The 15,520-nt window shown below is 34.3% G+C and overlaps 2 protein-coding genes across 2 annotated transcripts; one reads left to right on the top strand and one right to left on the bottom strand.

The window, feature by feature from the left end:
- The first annotated feature begins 210 nt into the window (after nt 1-210).
- Nucleotides 211-1,324, top strand: LOC148197186 (uncharacterized). The gene is made up of 3 exons (XM_088093623.1): nt 211-371; nt 443-700; nt 781-1,324. The coding sequence occupies exons 1-3, from the start codon at nt 211-213 to the stop codon at nt 1,322-1,324; spliced, it is 963 nt and encodes a 320-aa protein (XP_087949749.1).
- A 1,154-nt stretch (nt 1,325-2,478) lies between these two features.
- LOC148197185 (uncharacterized) lies at nt 2,479-3,104 on the bottom strand. Its single transcript, XM_088092673.1, has 2 exons — nt 2,828-3,104; nt 2,479-2,751 (listed from the first exon to the last, which is right to left on the bottom strand). The coding sequence occupies exons 1-2, from the start codon at nt 3,017-3,019 to the stop codon at nt 2,479-2,481; spliced, it is 465 nt and encodes a 154-aa protein (XP_087948799.1). The 5' UTR covers nt 3,020-3,104.
- Nucleotides 3,105-15,520: the final 12,416 nt, after the last annotated feature.

The raw sequence follows: 15,520 nt of genomic DNA, 5'->3' as shown, positions 1-15,520 counted from the left end.
TATTGGTAGATGACCTTGGAGGGGCTGAAATTTGTTCCACATTTACCTTTATATCAGACCAGCAAAAGGTAATATTAATTTGTACATTTTAATTTGAGGTTGTTAAGTATTTGTTGCCTGTATTCGTTACTTGTATATTGTTTGCAGGGTCTACTTCATGCAATAGATGAATTGCTTCCTGGAGTTGATCAAAGGTTTTGTGTGAGGCATATGTATGCCAACTTCAGGAAGAAATACCCTGGTAAAAACCTGAAGCGTTTAATGTGGAGGGCAGCTACAGCCACACATCCACAAACATGGGAGATGGAAATGAGAAACATAAGAGCAGTAAACGAAGATGCTTATAAGCATTTGATTGCCATCCCTCCAAGGTTAGTCTTCAAAAGTATAACATAATTCCTTATTCATATAATGTTAATAATAATTGTATTATTTGTTGTAGGTATTGGTCAAGATCAAGGTTCACTGAAAGAGCTAAATCTGACACCTTAGTAAACAATATGAGTGAGGGCTTCAACAGTGTCCTCGTTTCTGCCAGGAGTAAACCCATCATTACGATGTTGGAGACGATACGGCTTTACCTCATGCAAAGATGGGCAAAGAACAGGTCAAGCCTATCATCATTTACTGGATCCATCTGTCCCAAGATTCTATCCAGATTTAGAAAGGAATGTCATTTAACTAAAAATTGGATTCCTAGGTAAATTTCAGTAACCACTTCTATGTTATATATTAATTTACTACTGTGCCTAATAATTATTGTTGTCTTCTTGTACACAGTTGGTCAGGCAACAAGCTATTCGAAGTTCGTCACATGTCTAACAATGGAGATAAGTTTGTAGTCAACCTAGATGAGTCCTCATGCACATGCAGAACTTGGATGATGACTGGAATCCCCTGTTGTCATTCATTGGCTGCAATGAAGTTCCTCAACATTGATGGACAACAATTTATTGAGTCTTGCTACATGAAGTCCAAATATGAGGAGACATATTCAACAATCATATATCCCTTAAATGGAGCCAACATGTGGAACATTACTCCATATCCTGATGTCTCTCCACCACACAAAAGAGTAATGCCTGGACGACCAAAGAGAAAACGAAGGCTAGAGCAATGGGAAATGAGGAAGGATGAATCAAGAATGACCAAATCCGGCTTGCAAAAGAGATGTGGCATATGTAGAGAACATGGCCATAACAGAACTCGTTGCCCATCAGCAACCCAACCAGGAACTGTGCCCAGTACATCAGCAACCCAAGCAACTCCATCCACTCAACAATCTGAAATATTCTGTACATCAGCACATCAGCCCAGTACATAAGCACATCACTCTGGGAATCAACCGTAGTAGACAGTAGGAATTAACTGATGCAAATTTGTAATATTTCTGGTACTGCAGTTGATATTAACTGATGGAACTTCATGTTGATAACTGATGTAATATTCTGGTCTGTATGACAGCACTTTTATGTAGGAACTTCAGCTTAATTAAAACCGAACGCTAGATATGGACGATCGCTAACTGAGAAAACATGCAAAATCAACATTACATATAAGGAACGAACGCCTTCAAGTTACTCGAGTCTGCCGAACGTTACAATCACTACTATAACAAAAGGCCAAAATCGAACGCTCACAAACACTACCACACAGAACGAACGCTTTAAGATTCAACCCACATTAAAACCGAACGGACGCTCGCTAACTGACAATTAAAATCATCGAGAACGAACGCCCACAAACACAATTAAACCAAGGTCGAACGTCCAAGATTCAAACCGAACACTTAAAGTCGAACGCTCAAGATTGCTACCCAATAATTCCAAGTTAAGAACGAACGCTTATACCCACTTGAAGTCGAACGCTCACAAACACAATTAAACCAAGGTCGAACGTCCAAGATTCAAACCGAACACTTAAAGTCGAACGCTCAAGATTGCTACCCAATAATTCCAAGTTAAGAACGAACGCTTATACCCACTTGAAGTCGAACGCTCACAAACACAATTAAACCAAGGTCGAACGTCCAAGATTCAAACCGAACACTTAAAGTCGAACGCTCAAGATTGCTACCCAAGAATTCCAAGTTAAGAACGAACGGTACTTAAATCAAAACTTAACCGAACGCTCAATAGTCACTAATATCCCAAGGCCGATCGTTCAAGATTCAAAACTTAAGAATAACCAACTTAAAACCGAACGCTCACTTATACCCAAAAACCGAACGTTCTGGATTTAAACCTAACAAAGTTAGCTTATGACCGAACGCTATAATCACTAATACATCAGACCGACCGTTTAAGACTCAAACTTAGAATATCAATTTAAGGCCGAACGCTTAGAAGCTAAACCTAAGAATACCTCATTATAACCGAACGCTTACTATTACCAATGCATAATCAATACAAACTTTTATAGTCAAAATAACTTTGGTTCATTGCATTCTAAGTACATCCCATCATAAGTACAATGAAATCATGGTGATGGTGAACGAAAAAACACTACTGTAAGTACAATAATGTTCACCACAACAAGAACAAAGACAATCCCTAACAGTACATTAAGCCTATTTCCCAATTTCTTCACAGAGCAGTCCAAATCACTTATAATCTTCCATCCACCTTCCATTGCTTCTCTGTTCAGCAAAGACTCAGACTTGCCTTCACACTTTGCACTGGTTTCCGTTTCAATAACCCCATGATCTGCACACCATGTGAAATAATTGCAACCACCATCTTCACCACCATTCTGTACAACAAAACACCAATCAGGGCATCCTGGAACTGAAAATAAGAACAATGAAAAACCCAACAAAAAACCTTACCTTGAACTTAGGGCAGCCCCAAAATTGCTTGCCTCTGTTCTTCACTGTTCTTGCAGTTCTGATAACACATTTCATCCCACAATAGCACAAGGGACTACCATTGCTGTTCTTAACTCCTCGAGCACCACCACAGACCACATTACTATCTTGCTTCCGCCACCCGCTGCATGACGAAGACGAGCAGGGATGCATCTTCAACCGCAACTTCGATTAAACCGTAGAAGTACTCAGAAGAATTCGATCTGCACGAAACCTCAATCCCTAATTCGATCTGCACGAACCCAACCCTAGAAGTACTGAGAGAGAAGAATCCCTAATTCGATCTGCACGAAACCTTAATCCCTAATTCCATCTGCACGAACCGAACCCTAGAAGTATTGAGAGAGAAGAATCCCTAATTCGATCTGCACGAAACCTTAATCCCTAATTCGATCTGCACGAACCGAACCCTAGAAGTATTGAGACAGAAGAATCCCTAATTCCATATCCACGTGCTTTTTACTTATAAAACAATTCTTTTCTTTTTACTTATAAAATATTCATTATACACGTGCCACACTGCTCCTGCTATCTTCAACCACGTCAGATAACACGTCCAACGCAGCGTAACGCCGTTTGACAGTATTTAACGGAAAGGATCGATTTGTTGCAATTTTCATAAAATTGGGACCCAATTGATATTTTCAGAAAGAAAGGGACGAAATTGAGATTCCATGCGAAAATAGGGACTTAGTGAATGATTAAACCTTTTAGGAACTGATTAGAAAAATAATTAAACTTTAGAATTAATATAACTGTGATTACAAATAAATTATATCAGTCTTGAATTGAGAGGTACCACTAAAAAAACAAATAAACTAAAAAAAAAATAACACTTTGGGAGTAAAATTATAAAAGGAAGAACTTGAGTAGTTCAGAATGCTTTTGTGCCATAAGAAGTAGTTCACAGCGTAATTTCAATCTCAATAATCATTCCAACTTAAAATTAAATTAACATAATTTATCACTCAGTGTATCATTATCAAGGTTTAATATGATTTTAGTAACTTATAAAAATTAGGATTAGTTTCTCTTTGAAACTTTGGACCAATTTAGACTCTCATTTTTATAACTGGTAGATTTAGTTTTTGTTATGTAGTAAGATATTTATTACATAAAATATCTTGGATATTTATTACATAAAATATCTTAGTCAATTCCTCCGCGAGCCATTGACGCCACCACGTGCACCTCTGCGAAATCATGCCAGTGAGCACATCTGCGAAATCGCACCCCTTTTCGGGTCAGATCCAGCGCAGAAACAACCCCTAGTGATGAAAGAAGAGGTCAGAAAAGAAGTTCTAAAGCTTTTAGAAGCAGGTATTATCTATCCTATATCTGACAGCACTTGGGTAAGTCCGGTTCAAGTCGTACCAAAGAAAGGTGGCATGACTGTTGTTTGTAATGAGAAAAATGAGCTTATACCAACAAGGACAGTGACTGGGTGGGAAATGTGTATTGATTATAGAAAGCTCAACAAGGCAACCAGAAAGGATCATTTTTTTTAGTGTCAAGCTAAAGACGTTAAACAAGCGCTTACTGGGAGGCAACCCAACTTTCTAACTCTATCTTAATTTTTGGTTTCAGTTCTTTTAGTGTCAATTTAACTTGAATTGAATCTGTTTGGTTATGTGGATTGAATTATGTTTCTGCAATGATTTGATTGTGAAATGTTTGTTTGAAGTTTGGATAAGTTTCCGGAGCTTATTGTTATATGAATTGTGTAGTATTATGACTGCTATTCAATTTGAGAAGCATGTACCTTGGCCTGAGGACAGGCCAACATTTGTGAGGGGAAGGGAAGCTCAAGCACCACAGCAACAACAACCACATGAAGTAGAGGCTGAGCAACAAGGACATTCTAAGGAGCAACAGAGACAACCTTCACCTTGGATACTATGGCCATATCAACCATGAGTGGTTATTGTTAGTTATTTTAAATTGAGTGATTTAAATTTTAGTTTTAAAATAAATAAAGATTGTGAATTTTGTGTTGAAAAAAAAAGAAATATATATATATATATATATATATATATAAATATATATATATATATATATATATATATATATATATATAATAATGAGTTTTAATTCTTTCCATGATAAATGGCATGATTGTGAGATTGTTTTTGCAAAATCTGAGTTTTAGAACTTGTGTTATGATTATATATGATTTGTTCTTGAATCTGATTGATTGTGACCCAGAAGTTGAATAACTGAGTGTACTGAGAAAGCTTTGAGAGCAAGTGAGAAGTTGTTATTGCTATGAATTTGGTTTTTGCATAATTCTTATTAACACAGATACATTCTGGTTTAGAAATGAGAAAGACAGATTTTTGTTGAAATTAACTACTTGGCCAGATAACTACCCATATGTGAATATTCATCCTTTGTTATATCCTGTTTGAGCCTTATATATATATTTTTTTGTGAACCCTGAGCATAATACACAACAATCTACCTTATCCAACACTCTAGAAGAAGAGAATAAGAAACATAATTGCCAAGATATAGGTAGAAATTAAGTTTGGGGGAAATGATAATCAGTTGAGTCTTTAACTGATTAAAAACAAAGAAATTTTTTTTTATATATATTTCAATGTGTTATGTGATGAATGAAGAGGTAGTTGATAAATAAAGTTTCAATGTTGTTATGTTCTTGTTCTCCTCTTCTTTAGTGTTGTTTTGTTTCCTTGTAAAACCATGTTTCTTCTAGCCAAGCCAAGTTATAACCTGAGAAAGTCCTTTTGATTTAAATCAGAATGTGTGAATTGTGTATGAGATGACTTGCAAAAGTTGATGAAGTAGTTGATGACAATCTGAGTGTGAATTGGAGTTGTAAACACTTGCAGGTTGAGATAAACACTGATTGAGCATATTTGTATTATTCTTTTTCTGGTTGTCTTATCATTATGGATTCAAGAACTTGTTAATATAGAAATTATAACATTTGATCTGAATATTTGGAGATGTAGGTACAATCCTCACTTTTGTGACAAAGATTATGTGATGGAATATCAACTGCTCTTTTGGGTTTGCTCTTTTGTTATTGTTTATTTTCATGAGGACATGAAAATATATAAGTTTGGGGGAGTTGATAAATGTAAACTTTACTTGTATTTGTTACTTAAAATATTGTGCTTTTGAGTAGTTTAAGTGTTTATTCTCATGAGAAGTATATAAATGTTGATGTAAGTATAGTTTTGAATGTTTAAATGTGTATTGATGCTTTTGTATGTTTATATCGAAGTAGAATAAGGATTGGATAATCTCAAAGACTTGGAGTGCATCACTCGCCTAGCCAGAAGGATCCAGTAGCCCAGCCAGCTAGAGCTCCTCGCCCAGCGAGCCAGCACCAGTCGCCCAGCGAGAAGAGGTCACTCGCCCAGCGAGTGGAGGCCTGTCGCCCAGCGAGAATTCACTTTAAAATGTCGTGAAACTGAACCAGAGAAGGATGAGGAGAAAGAGGGGAATGCTGCAGCTCGCGTCTAGCTCGTGTATGGGTGCTTCCAAGGTGCAAAACCACCACTTTCTACCATCCAATCCATCAATTATTGATTCCGAGATGCATATGTGTAGCTAGAACTCCATTTCACTGGGGTTGAGAGTAAAGTTCTGAAACTCTTTGTAATCTATCTGTTAATACATGATCTTGTATGAATTTTGTGTTCTATCTTTATTATTCATGCCTACGATGGAAATTTGAGCTAATTGAACAGTTAAATCATTGGAAAATGCATGAGACCGCGGACCTAGGATAGAACAACTAAGAGATTTCAATTCTAGACATAGGTTGGAACTTTTAGTCATCTGTGACATTGTGTTTAATGCGAATCTGATATTTGAATTTGCTAAGGGATTACTGATTTAGTTTGAATGATTCAGGAATTGTCATCTGAGGAATTAGATGCTTGTATGCCTAGAATGTCGATGCTTAATTTTGAGGAACTGTGTTAGTAGAAAATTATTTGAGTGATGAACTTGAATGTCAACCCCAGTGAACTTTAATTCGACTGTTTTTACCACTTTTCAAATCTGTAAGCTAATCTTAAGTGTGTTATAAAAATACGTTTAATAATCGCTAAATAAGTAAACTTTAACGATTAGTGAATCTAAACAAATCTCTTGGGAAACGATATCCGGACTTACCGATTTATTACTTGAACGATTCGGTACGTTTGCCGAGGTCTTAACACTCACGATAAATATTTTACATATTATTTTTTAAGAAGGATATTTTACATTCTTTTTATGAATTGGAATGAAAAAATAAATATATATTTATTTTAAAAATAAATTAAAGACTAAAAATATACTTAACTATAATTTTAATATTATTAAGTAATTCTATTTGGTATATAAAAAGAACTGTTAACGCGTGAGGTGTACGGTTATTTTTTAAATAATATGCAAATGAATGATATAAATGGTACAAATTTCAATAGTCATCCGTTATATTTTACATATTTAATAAACTTATGTGCAGTGTGTCTTACTCTTAACTTTTCATTTCAAAGAAATATTAATTAGAATAGCCTAACAAAGGTAACAATTTTCAATTTTGGGCACTAAAAGGAAAATACAATTTATATAAAAAACATCTAAACCAAAACTTATTTTTTTAGGAACTAATTTAAAAAAAAAACTAAAAATTAGAATTAATATCACTGTGATTACAGATCAATTATCTCAGTCTTAAATCGAGAGGTACCACTAAAAAAATAGAAACAAATAAAATAATATTTTGGGGGTAAAATTATAAAAGGAAGAACTTTAGTAGTTCAGATTGCCTTTATGTAAATACTTCATGTATCATAATTTCAATCTCATTAATCATTTCAACTTAAAATTAAATTAACATGCTTTATTACTTAGTGTATTATTATTATTATCAATGTTAAATATGATTTTAGTCACTTAACTTTCAATAAAAATTAGAATTAGTTTCTTTTTGAAACTTTGGATCAATTTAATCTCTCATTTTTAGAACTGTCTAGATTTAGTTCTTTTAATTAAATTTTGTTAAGTGGACTAAATTTCCACATTTTTAAAGTTTGTGGACTAAATTAGATCAAAGTTTTGAAGAGGGACTATAAGAGACCAAAAACATATTTAATCATTGCTCATATTACCATTATTGAATAAGACTTACATTATCATACTAACGAAAACACGAGATATCCAAATGAGTTGGAGGAAGATTTGCTATTCCTTTGACAAAGGAGATATTCCAACTCTCCACTTAGCACTTAAATCTTCGTTACAGACTTTAAAGGAAATACTTATTCCACCCAAAATGAAATTCACATCATCAAATAGCTTGGACTTCAAAGAAATCATGTATAATAAAAATTTTCTTTCCTGGTACAAACGAGAACATTCCTGTAAGGTCAAAATTGCCAATTTATCCAAACTTTTGTCTTTGGCCGTGTGATGCGGAAAAGAGGTTCTCTTTGGTCGTGTGTTGCAGGAAGAGGGTGTTGTGTGTCTCATAATGAAGTGGTTATGTTGATTAGGTGGTGTGCTAGTGTAAGGGAAATAGACTACTAAGCTGAGATAATGTTTTGATGTTAATGTTATGACGTCAATGTTGTAATGATATATGTGTTCAAAATGTTATTATATATTGTGTGTTATGATATTTCTGGTTGCTCACCCTGTTATGTTGTGGTTATGGTTTCCACCTACGATGATCTTACTTGTACGAGAGTAAAGGGCGTTACAGATAGGACCGAATCGTAGTAACTAGCGAGAGTTGGGATTTAAGTTGAGGGATTTATTATTGTTTTCTATTATTAAAAAGTCTCCGGACATGGTATTTGTATGTAAAAGAAATATTCCAAGATTTTCAGAGTACATTTATGGTAATGTTTTCTTCCGCATTTTTAATTGAATAAAGTTTATAATCTTTCATAAATGTTTGAAGGAAATATAGTGTTTCAGAAAAAATTTACATTGTGACATCTCAAAAATTAGGGTGTTATACTGCTCATCAGGAACTCGTGATTGACATTTTTTATTTGAACCGTCTTATTGTATCGCTACATGAAGTCTTTCAATGGCTCGTCCTTCTGTTGCCTAGTGCTCATCACAGGGATATATATGTTAAATGTTGAACTCTGTTGGACACATATTGCAGATGGTTCCAAAGTTGTCCATTGTGTTCTATGGCAGCACATTGAACCAAGCTAAGGCTTCTCCTTTTAGGGACAAAGAAAACACCTGACACCATACCTTATCATTCGGATAATAAAAGGCCATGGTTTTGGTGAACGTAGGTCATCGTCTAGGTCCGTCCACCTTTCATACTTTACAAGTGTTGGGGACATCTTTTCGAGGAAATTGTTGGAAGGCCAATAAATGTTGATTTCGTTTCATGTACATATAGAATAAATTTTGTGATATGTGAATCTTTGAAAAATGGTTTTAACATATAGGTAAATGGTAGCTGTAACGTGATGATGGCTTTAGGTAATGAATTATACTTAAAATGTTACAAGTGTATCGTTCTCTGTATCTGATATGCATATATACCTTACTTTGTTAATAAAAAAATAACACTCGTTTTCTCTAGCTCACGTCTCAAATTCTCTGCCCTTCCCACTCTCTTTGTTTTCATTCTCTGCATCACCTGCTCACACATCACGCTGCACTAACAATGCGGAAAAGAAAAAAAAAGGCTTTAGGAGAAATAGATCAGTGACTGGATTCTTTTAATTGTTCTTATTATTTTTTGGTTTAATAGCTTATTTTGTCCCCAATTTTGGTGAGTTGTATCAATTAAGTCCCTTCTTTTAAAAAAAGTGTCAATTGTATCCCTATTTATTACAATCTGCTTCAATCAAGTTCTTTCCGTTAATCACACAGAAACGTCGTTAACTTTTTTTCTCTCCCCTATGCTCCTCTGTGCAAACAGTAGTATTTGTCAGGTCTATATTCAGATCCTTTTCTTTTGTCTTTGGATTATGTTTAGAAGCATGATGAGGACTTTTTCTTAACAATATTCATTGCATAGAAGAGTAAAAAGTTTTTATGTGCATTTACTTTATCTTTTAGTTGGTACAACAGTCAATAATATTAATAATTATTTTTATAATAAATTAGATCTTTATATACTTTATTATTAAATTTGATAACAAATATATCATAAAAAAACAAAATTAAAAATTAAATATAATTTTATTTTAATTTCTTTAAGTTACTTAAATTTGATTATGGTAATTATAATTTTTTAGATAAATAATCAATTTAGTACCATCAACATTAACATATTTTATTTTTAATGTAATAAATAATTATAATTAAAGTTTCAGTAGAAATTTTTTTTTTATTAATTTTTTTTAATTCTATTGATCTAATTGAATTGTTACATATATTATTAAAGCCAAAAAAATATATATTTATTGAAGGTAAAATTAGTATTAATATATAATTAATTTTTAAAATATATTTTTTATTTTATAAATTTAAAATAATTAGTGATTGTTTAAAATTAACTAATTATTAATATGTTAATAATGATTATTGTTTAATAAACTCACTTACTAAATGCATGCTTAATTATATTGATCATAAAATTTAAACAAAAACAATAAAATTATTAAAAAAATTAATTTTTAATTTTTAATTTTAGAGTAATTAAGAAATAAATACCTTTTAAAAAAATTATAAACTCACTTATTTTAAAGGAATTAAAAATATATATTTATATTTATTTTTAATCAATTTTTCAAAAATTTTCTTTTAATTAGCAAGACTTTCAATTTCTTTTAATTATAATGTAATATAATTAAAAAAAAATAAGAGTGTATATATATAAAATAAAGCACTATAAAAATAATAACTAAATAAAATTATTTTCTTAAAGAGAGTGATACTTATAAAGAAACCTAAGGGTATTCCATTTGGTAGTAAATATTGTATAATTGGTAGAAGAGAGAAGAAGAATAGTAGAAGAGAGAAAAAAAGGTGTTGCGTTGCACAAAAAAAGTAGAAAAAGTATAAGAGAAAGAAAAATAATTAATGTCGTTTGTACGGATTTAACGGAAGGAATTTCATTGATGTAAATTTTATCAAGTAAGGACGTAATTGACTCACTTTTTTAAAGGATGAACTAATTTGACATTTTTGAGCGAAACTGGGGACAAAATAGGGTATTAAGCCTAATTTTTTTTAAGAAAAAAAAAATTGGCATTAAAGCCAATTAATTCTAATTATTTTCTTTAGATTGAGATTTCTGATTTTCGATTAACCTTAATTAAATTCACTTTAAAAATTTCAATTCTAAAAGTCCAAACCTTTTCTCAATCCTCGTTCCTGTTCTTCGAATTTCATAAGAAGAAGAGGCACTCATCTTCATTTTTTTTCTTGTCGATTTGTTCGTTCTACGGTACAGACTATTACCAATGAGGAGCATTGGTGTCTTAAAGATATTATGGTTTTCATGATGTCACAAGGTGAAGAACTTAAAGACTTTGTTGATGTAAACACTTAGAAATTTTCCTGTGTTTAGAAAGTTTGCGCCAATAATCGATTATTTGGTGTATAATCGATTATCACGAGCATATTTGAAAAAGATATGCTCATGCAAATAATCGATTATCTTTGTCTGATTCAGTATTGCCCAGGTCGCGCAAATAATCGATTGTTCCTCAGGATAATCGATTATCTCTTTTTGAAAACCCCATAATAGACACAAATAATCGATTATCATAATCAATTATATTTGGCAGTTGGGAGTTGTCTTTTCATTTTCTGAACCTTGGCTTATAAATATAAGTCTTTACAACTCTTAGAAAGTATATTTTCAATTTGAGAGTATTAGAGTTGTCTGCCTAAGGGAAGCTCTTTGAGAGTGAAAAAGAATCTAAGCCACTTGAAAATACAGAAACCCTCTGAGGAAGTTTTCAAGTGTTAGAGGTACTCAAATCAAGTCTTGTGAAAAGGAGAAACTTGCGCTTAATGGATCTAAGGTCGAAACGTTCCTCTTCAAGTTCATTGAGCAAGTTCTTTAGTTCATTAATCTAAGGAAGGTGTTTTTTGTTCTTATTTTTTAGGTTTAATCCTTTTCGACATCCCTATTTATGTACGAATGTCTCAGATGGGTCCTCGTTTTCTAAAGTGTATCAAAATGGTCCTTAATTTTGAAAATTGATATTAATTGAGTCCTTTCCGTTAAGTTGGCTGGAGGACGTTAAAAAAATTGATGAGTGGATGCTGAGATGACGAACGAACGCTCGTCCACCAGCGAACGAACGCTCGTCCATCAGCGAACGAACGCTCGTCGACCACCGAACGCACGGTCGTCCACTGTGGAATGAACGGTCGTCCAGCAGTAAGAGGTCGACGAGCGTTCGTTCTCTGGTGGACGAGCGTTCGTTCGCTGGTGGACGAGCGTTCGTTCGCGGGTGGACGAGCGTTCGTTCGTCATCTCAGCATCCACTCATCAATTTTTTTAACGTCGTCCAGCCAACTTAACGGAAAGGACTCAATTGATATCAATTTTCAAAATTAAGGACCATTTTGATACACTTTAAAAAACGAGGACCCATCTGAGACATTCGTACATAAATAGGGATGTCGAAAAGGATTAAACCTATTTTTTATTCCATTCTATTGTAATCTATGAATAATATTTTATTGAAAAGTTAATCATTTTTTATTCCATTCTATTGTAATCTATGAATAATATTTTATTGAAAAATTAATCACTGTTTACCTGATTAATAACTAGATGTAAAATATCTTAATTCGAACCAACATAAAATATTTTGTGTAATCTTTCCTTACGCTCCTCTTGTTATTTATTATCGACTGTTGGATAAAAGTTATAAGAGAAAAACACTATTTTCGAAAGAACCATTTTTATCTTGGCTATTCACCGCTTTTAAGCTCTCTAAAAACTCTTTCCGTTCATTTTTTTTTCTTGTCGCTTTGTTCGTTCTGCAGTAAGGGAGGCGGAGACCTCCTTTTCCTCTTCCCAATTTCTGGTTCGCGCTTTGCAGGGAGGGAAGACTCCCTTTTGCTCCACAGTGTTGTTTGTTCCTGCAGGGAAGGAGGCGACTTCGAAAGGCTTAGTGTAACATCCCATAAAATACAGTAATAAACCATATATCATAGAAAATCACATATATTAATATATCAATTCAGTTTTACAACTAAAGAAGTAGAGCTCGATAATGGCCGAACGGCCTTGAATCCACTGATACGAATATTACAGGCGTTCAATAACATAGATGACCGAACGGTTTACAAAACATAATTACCGAACGGTCAAAGTAAGCAAAAGAAGAGGCTCGATCTAATACAATATATTAACACGACTAAACTAAAGATTTTAACCGAACGCACTACTGTTCTGCCTTCACTTCTACCTTTACTAGGTTCTCTTCAGCCAGGATTCCTTCCTCAAGCATTTCTTCCAATAATGCATCTCCCTCTGCTCACATCCACACGGATGATCATTGCAAGGACAAGACGAATGTACAAATACAAGACAACACAATGGAAACGAAAGGGTAAGCTTATTGAATTTAATTCAAGTAAAACATACATTTCATAACATATCAATCAGATCAATAATTCACAACATATACTGTAATCCATTCCTTAATTCAATCAATTCCTGATACTAGACTGACCGTCCGGACTGTATGAATTCTGTGTAGCTATGACGTTCGTGCACCCAGGTGAAATAGCTGGAATTCTCATCAGCTGGCACCCGAGGTTAGTCCGTTCCGTCCAAGTTACAGTTATGGACTAGGACCTCCTGCCATTCCCACACATGACATACTCCTCTCTACTTGAGAACGAGCACTCACGGAATATCAGGATGAACCGCCAGCTAAGCTTTCCACATTCATACTTTACAAATCTCAACTTTCATCTAAGAGTCGTTCCTCCCTAGAACGCTCGTTCAAAATCCACAACCATAATTTCATTTCTTATACCGTTCGCACATTACAGTCTTCCACATTAATATCAATTCAATCTTTCGTTCCACTTTCATAAAATGACGAGCGTTCAGCCCTCTTCAAAATGAGGACGAACGTTAAGTCGCTACAGAGAAATCCTCATTTCTGAACAGAAGGAAACGAACACCTTTCCAATGACGGACGTTGTGACCACTTGAATCAGTTAAATGAACTGATTCTAGAACAATTCAAATGATACTTAGAATAATTTAAGTACAATAACTATAGATCAAATCCAAATGGATAGAGACACCGCAAGGTGTTTAGATACTTATACAGAGTACGATTTAATCAAAGAGACTAACCGCCAATCAATGACCGAACGCGATAATGGATATTTATTGAAGTTTCGGACGAACGCTATTTATCTCGTTTGGCAATTAAAGGAAAGAACGAGCGTTCGGTATAAGACCGAGCGCCACTCATAACGTACGCTTTGGGTCGAAACCCATCGCTGATTCAAAATTATAGAAAAAGGGATTTATATATGGCGAGATGGTAAAGTTATGTTTTTAACAGAATGACTAAGTGTCCGAATGTATACTTTCAAGCTTCTCAAATTCTCACACAACACTCAGGATCTATACGTTTGGCCGAACGCTCAAACGTAAGACTAATATAAGAGGGCGTTCGTCCTCAGCTGGAATCCTTTCCGAATGAAAGAAATCTCTTTCCAATAAAACCTACTACTAATACCGAACGGTAAAAGACCGTTCAATGACGAACGTTCATTATCATAAGAATTTCATAATCAAAGTTTCATTTATATTAAACACATTTCCCAGCATATACTTTCAATTATTCATCTCATCATACATTTCATATTTCAGTTTATTCACGTCATAGCACAGTTCATCATTTTCATACATAAGCTCATGATCATATTCATATACCAAATATTAATTATCACAAATTCATACTTCATACAATACACAGAACGTACATACAGTACAGTGCAACCATAGGAATTAAATTTAATAAGCTTCCCTTACCTGGATCAGTGATGAACGTTCTAAGAGTAGGAATTTCGGTGGTCCGTCTACAGTTCTCTACCCCAATGGTTTCTTACTTCTTCCACTCAGGCTAACCATAACCAAAATATGAAAAGATTTAGATAATATCACTACATGAAACCAAGTCTTGGTTTTGCATGTTACCCATGAACGAACGCTTTGAAAAGAAGACTTACCAGCTTCAGATTCTGAAACTATTCGGTCCAAACTGCTGTCTACGGTGCCGGGAGCACTTCTATGGTGTCTGATCGGAGAAAGGAGAAGGTAAATGATGATTTTCAGTAGAAAGAAGGAGGAAGAGGGTTCTAGAGAGAAGGAGGAGAAAAATGGAGGTCTGAAGTTAGGAAGAAGAAGGTGCGTGCAGGAGAGTGGGCGGCGTTTTTCAGAAAATCATTTTGTTTACCATCTTTCCAAGTGGTCGTGCACTCTCCCGTTGACACCTGCACTCCACTAACTGACTTCCGAAGCTTCTACTGTGACACTTGGCATTATCACAGAGAGTGTGTGAGTGCGTTTTAATGGCACTGAGCGGGTGACGTGGGTGCATTTATGAGAGTAACCAGGTGACTCAGCAGTGTATTTAATGAGACGTGACACTTAGGCGCGTCTTTAATTTTATGGCGGAGTGGTGGATGTTGAACAGCGGCGCCTTTGCAGCAGCGGCGCCT

This window comes from Vigna umbellata, chromosome 6 (assembly GCF_029865625.1).
Source record: "Vigna umbellata cultivar VRB3 chromosome 6, Vumbellata_1.0, whole genome shotgun sequence".
Classification (NCBI taxonomy): Eukaryota; Viridiplantae; Streptophyta; class Magnoliopsida; order Fabales; family Fabaceae; genus Vigna; species Vigna umbellata.
Note: the sequence above shows the minus strand (reverse complement) of the source record. Positions and strands in the feature narration are given on the sequence as shown.

Coding starts and splice junctions, on each gene's coding strand:
- LOC148197186 (XM_088093623.1), top strand. CDS start 211: ATGTATGCCAACTTCAGGAAGAAATACCCTGGTAAAAACCTGAAGCGT. Junction 372..442: donor TTGATTGCCATCCCTCCAAG/GTTAGTCTTCAA, acceptor TATTTGTTGTAG/GTATTGGTCAAGATCAAGGT. Junction 701..780: donor ACTAAAAATTGGATTCCTAG/GTAAATTTCAGT, acceptor TCTTGTACACAG/TTGGTCAGGCAACAAGCTAT.
- LOC148197185 (XM_088092673.1), bottom strand. CDS start 3,019: ATGCATCCCTGCTCGTCTTCGTCATGCAGCGGGTGGCGGAAGCAAGAT. Junction 2,752..2,827: donor GGGGCTGCCCTAAGTTCAAG/GTAAGGTTTTTT, acceptor TTTGTTGTACAG/AATGGTGGTGAAGATGGTGG.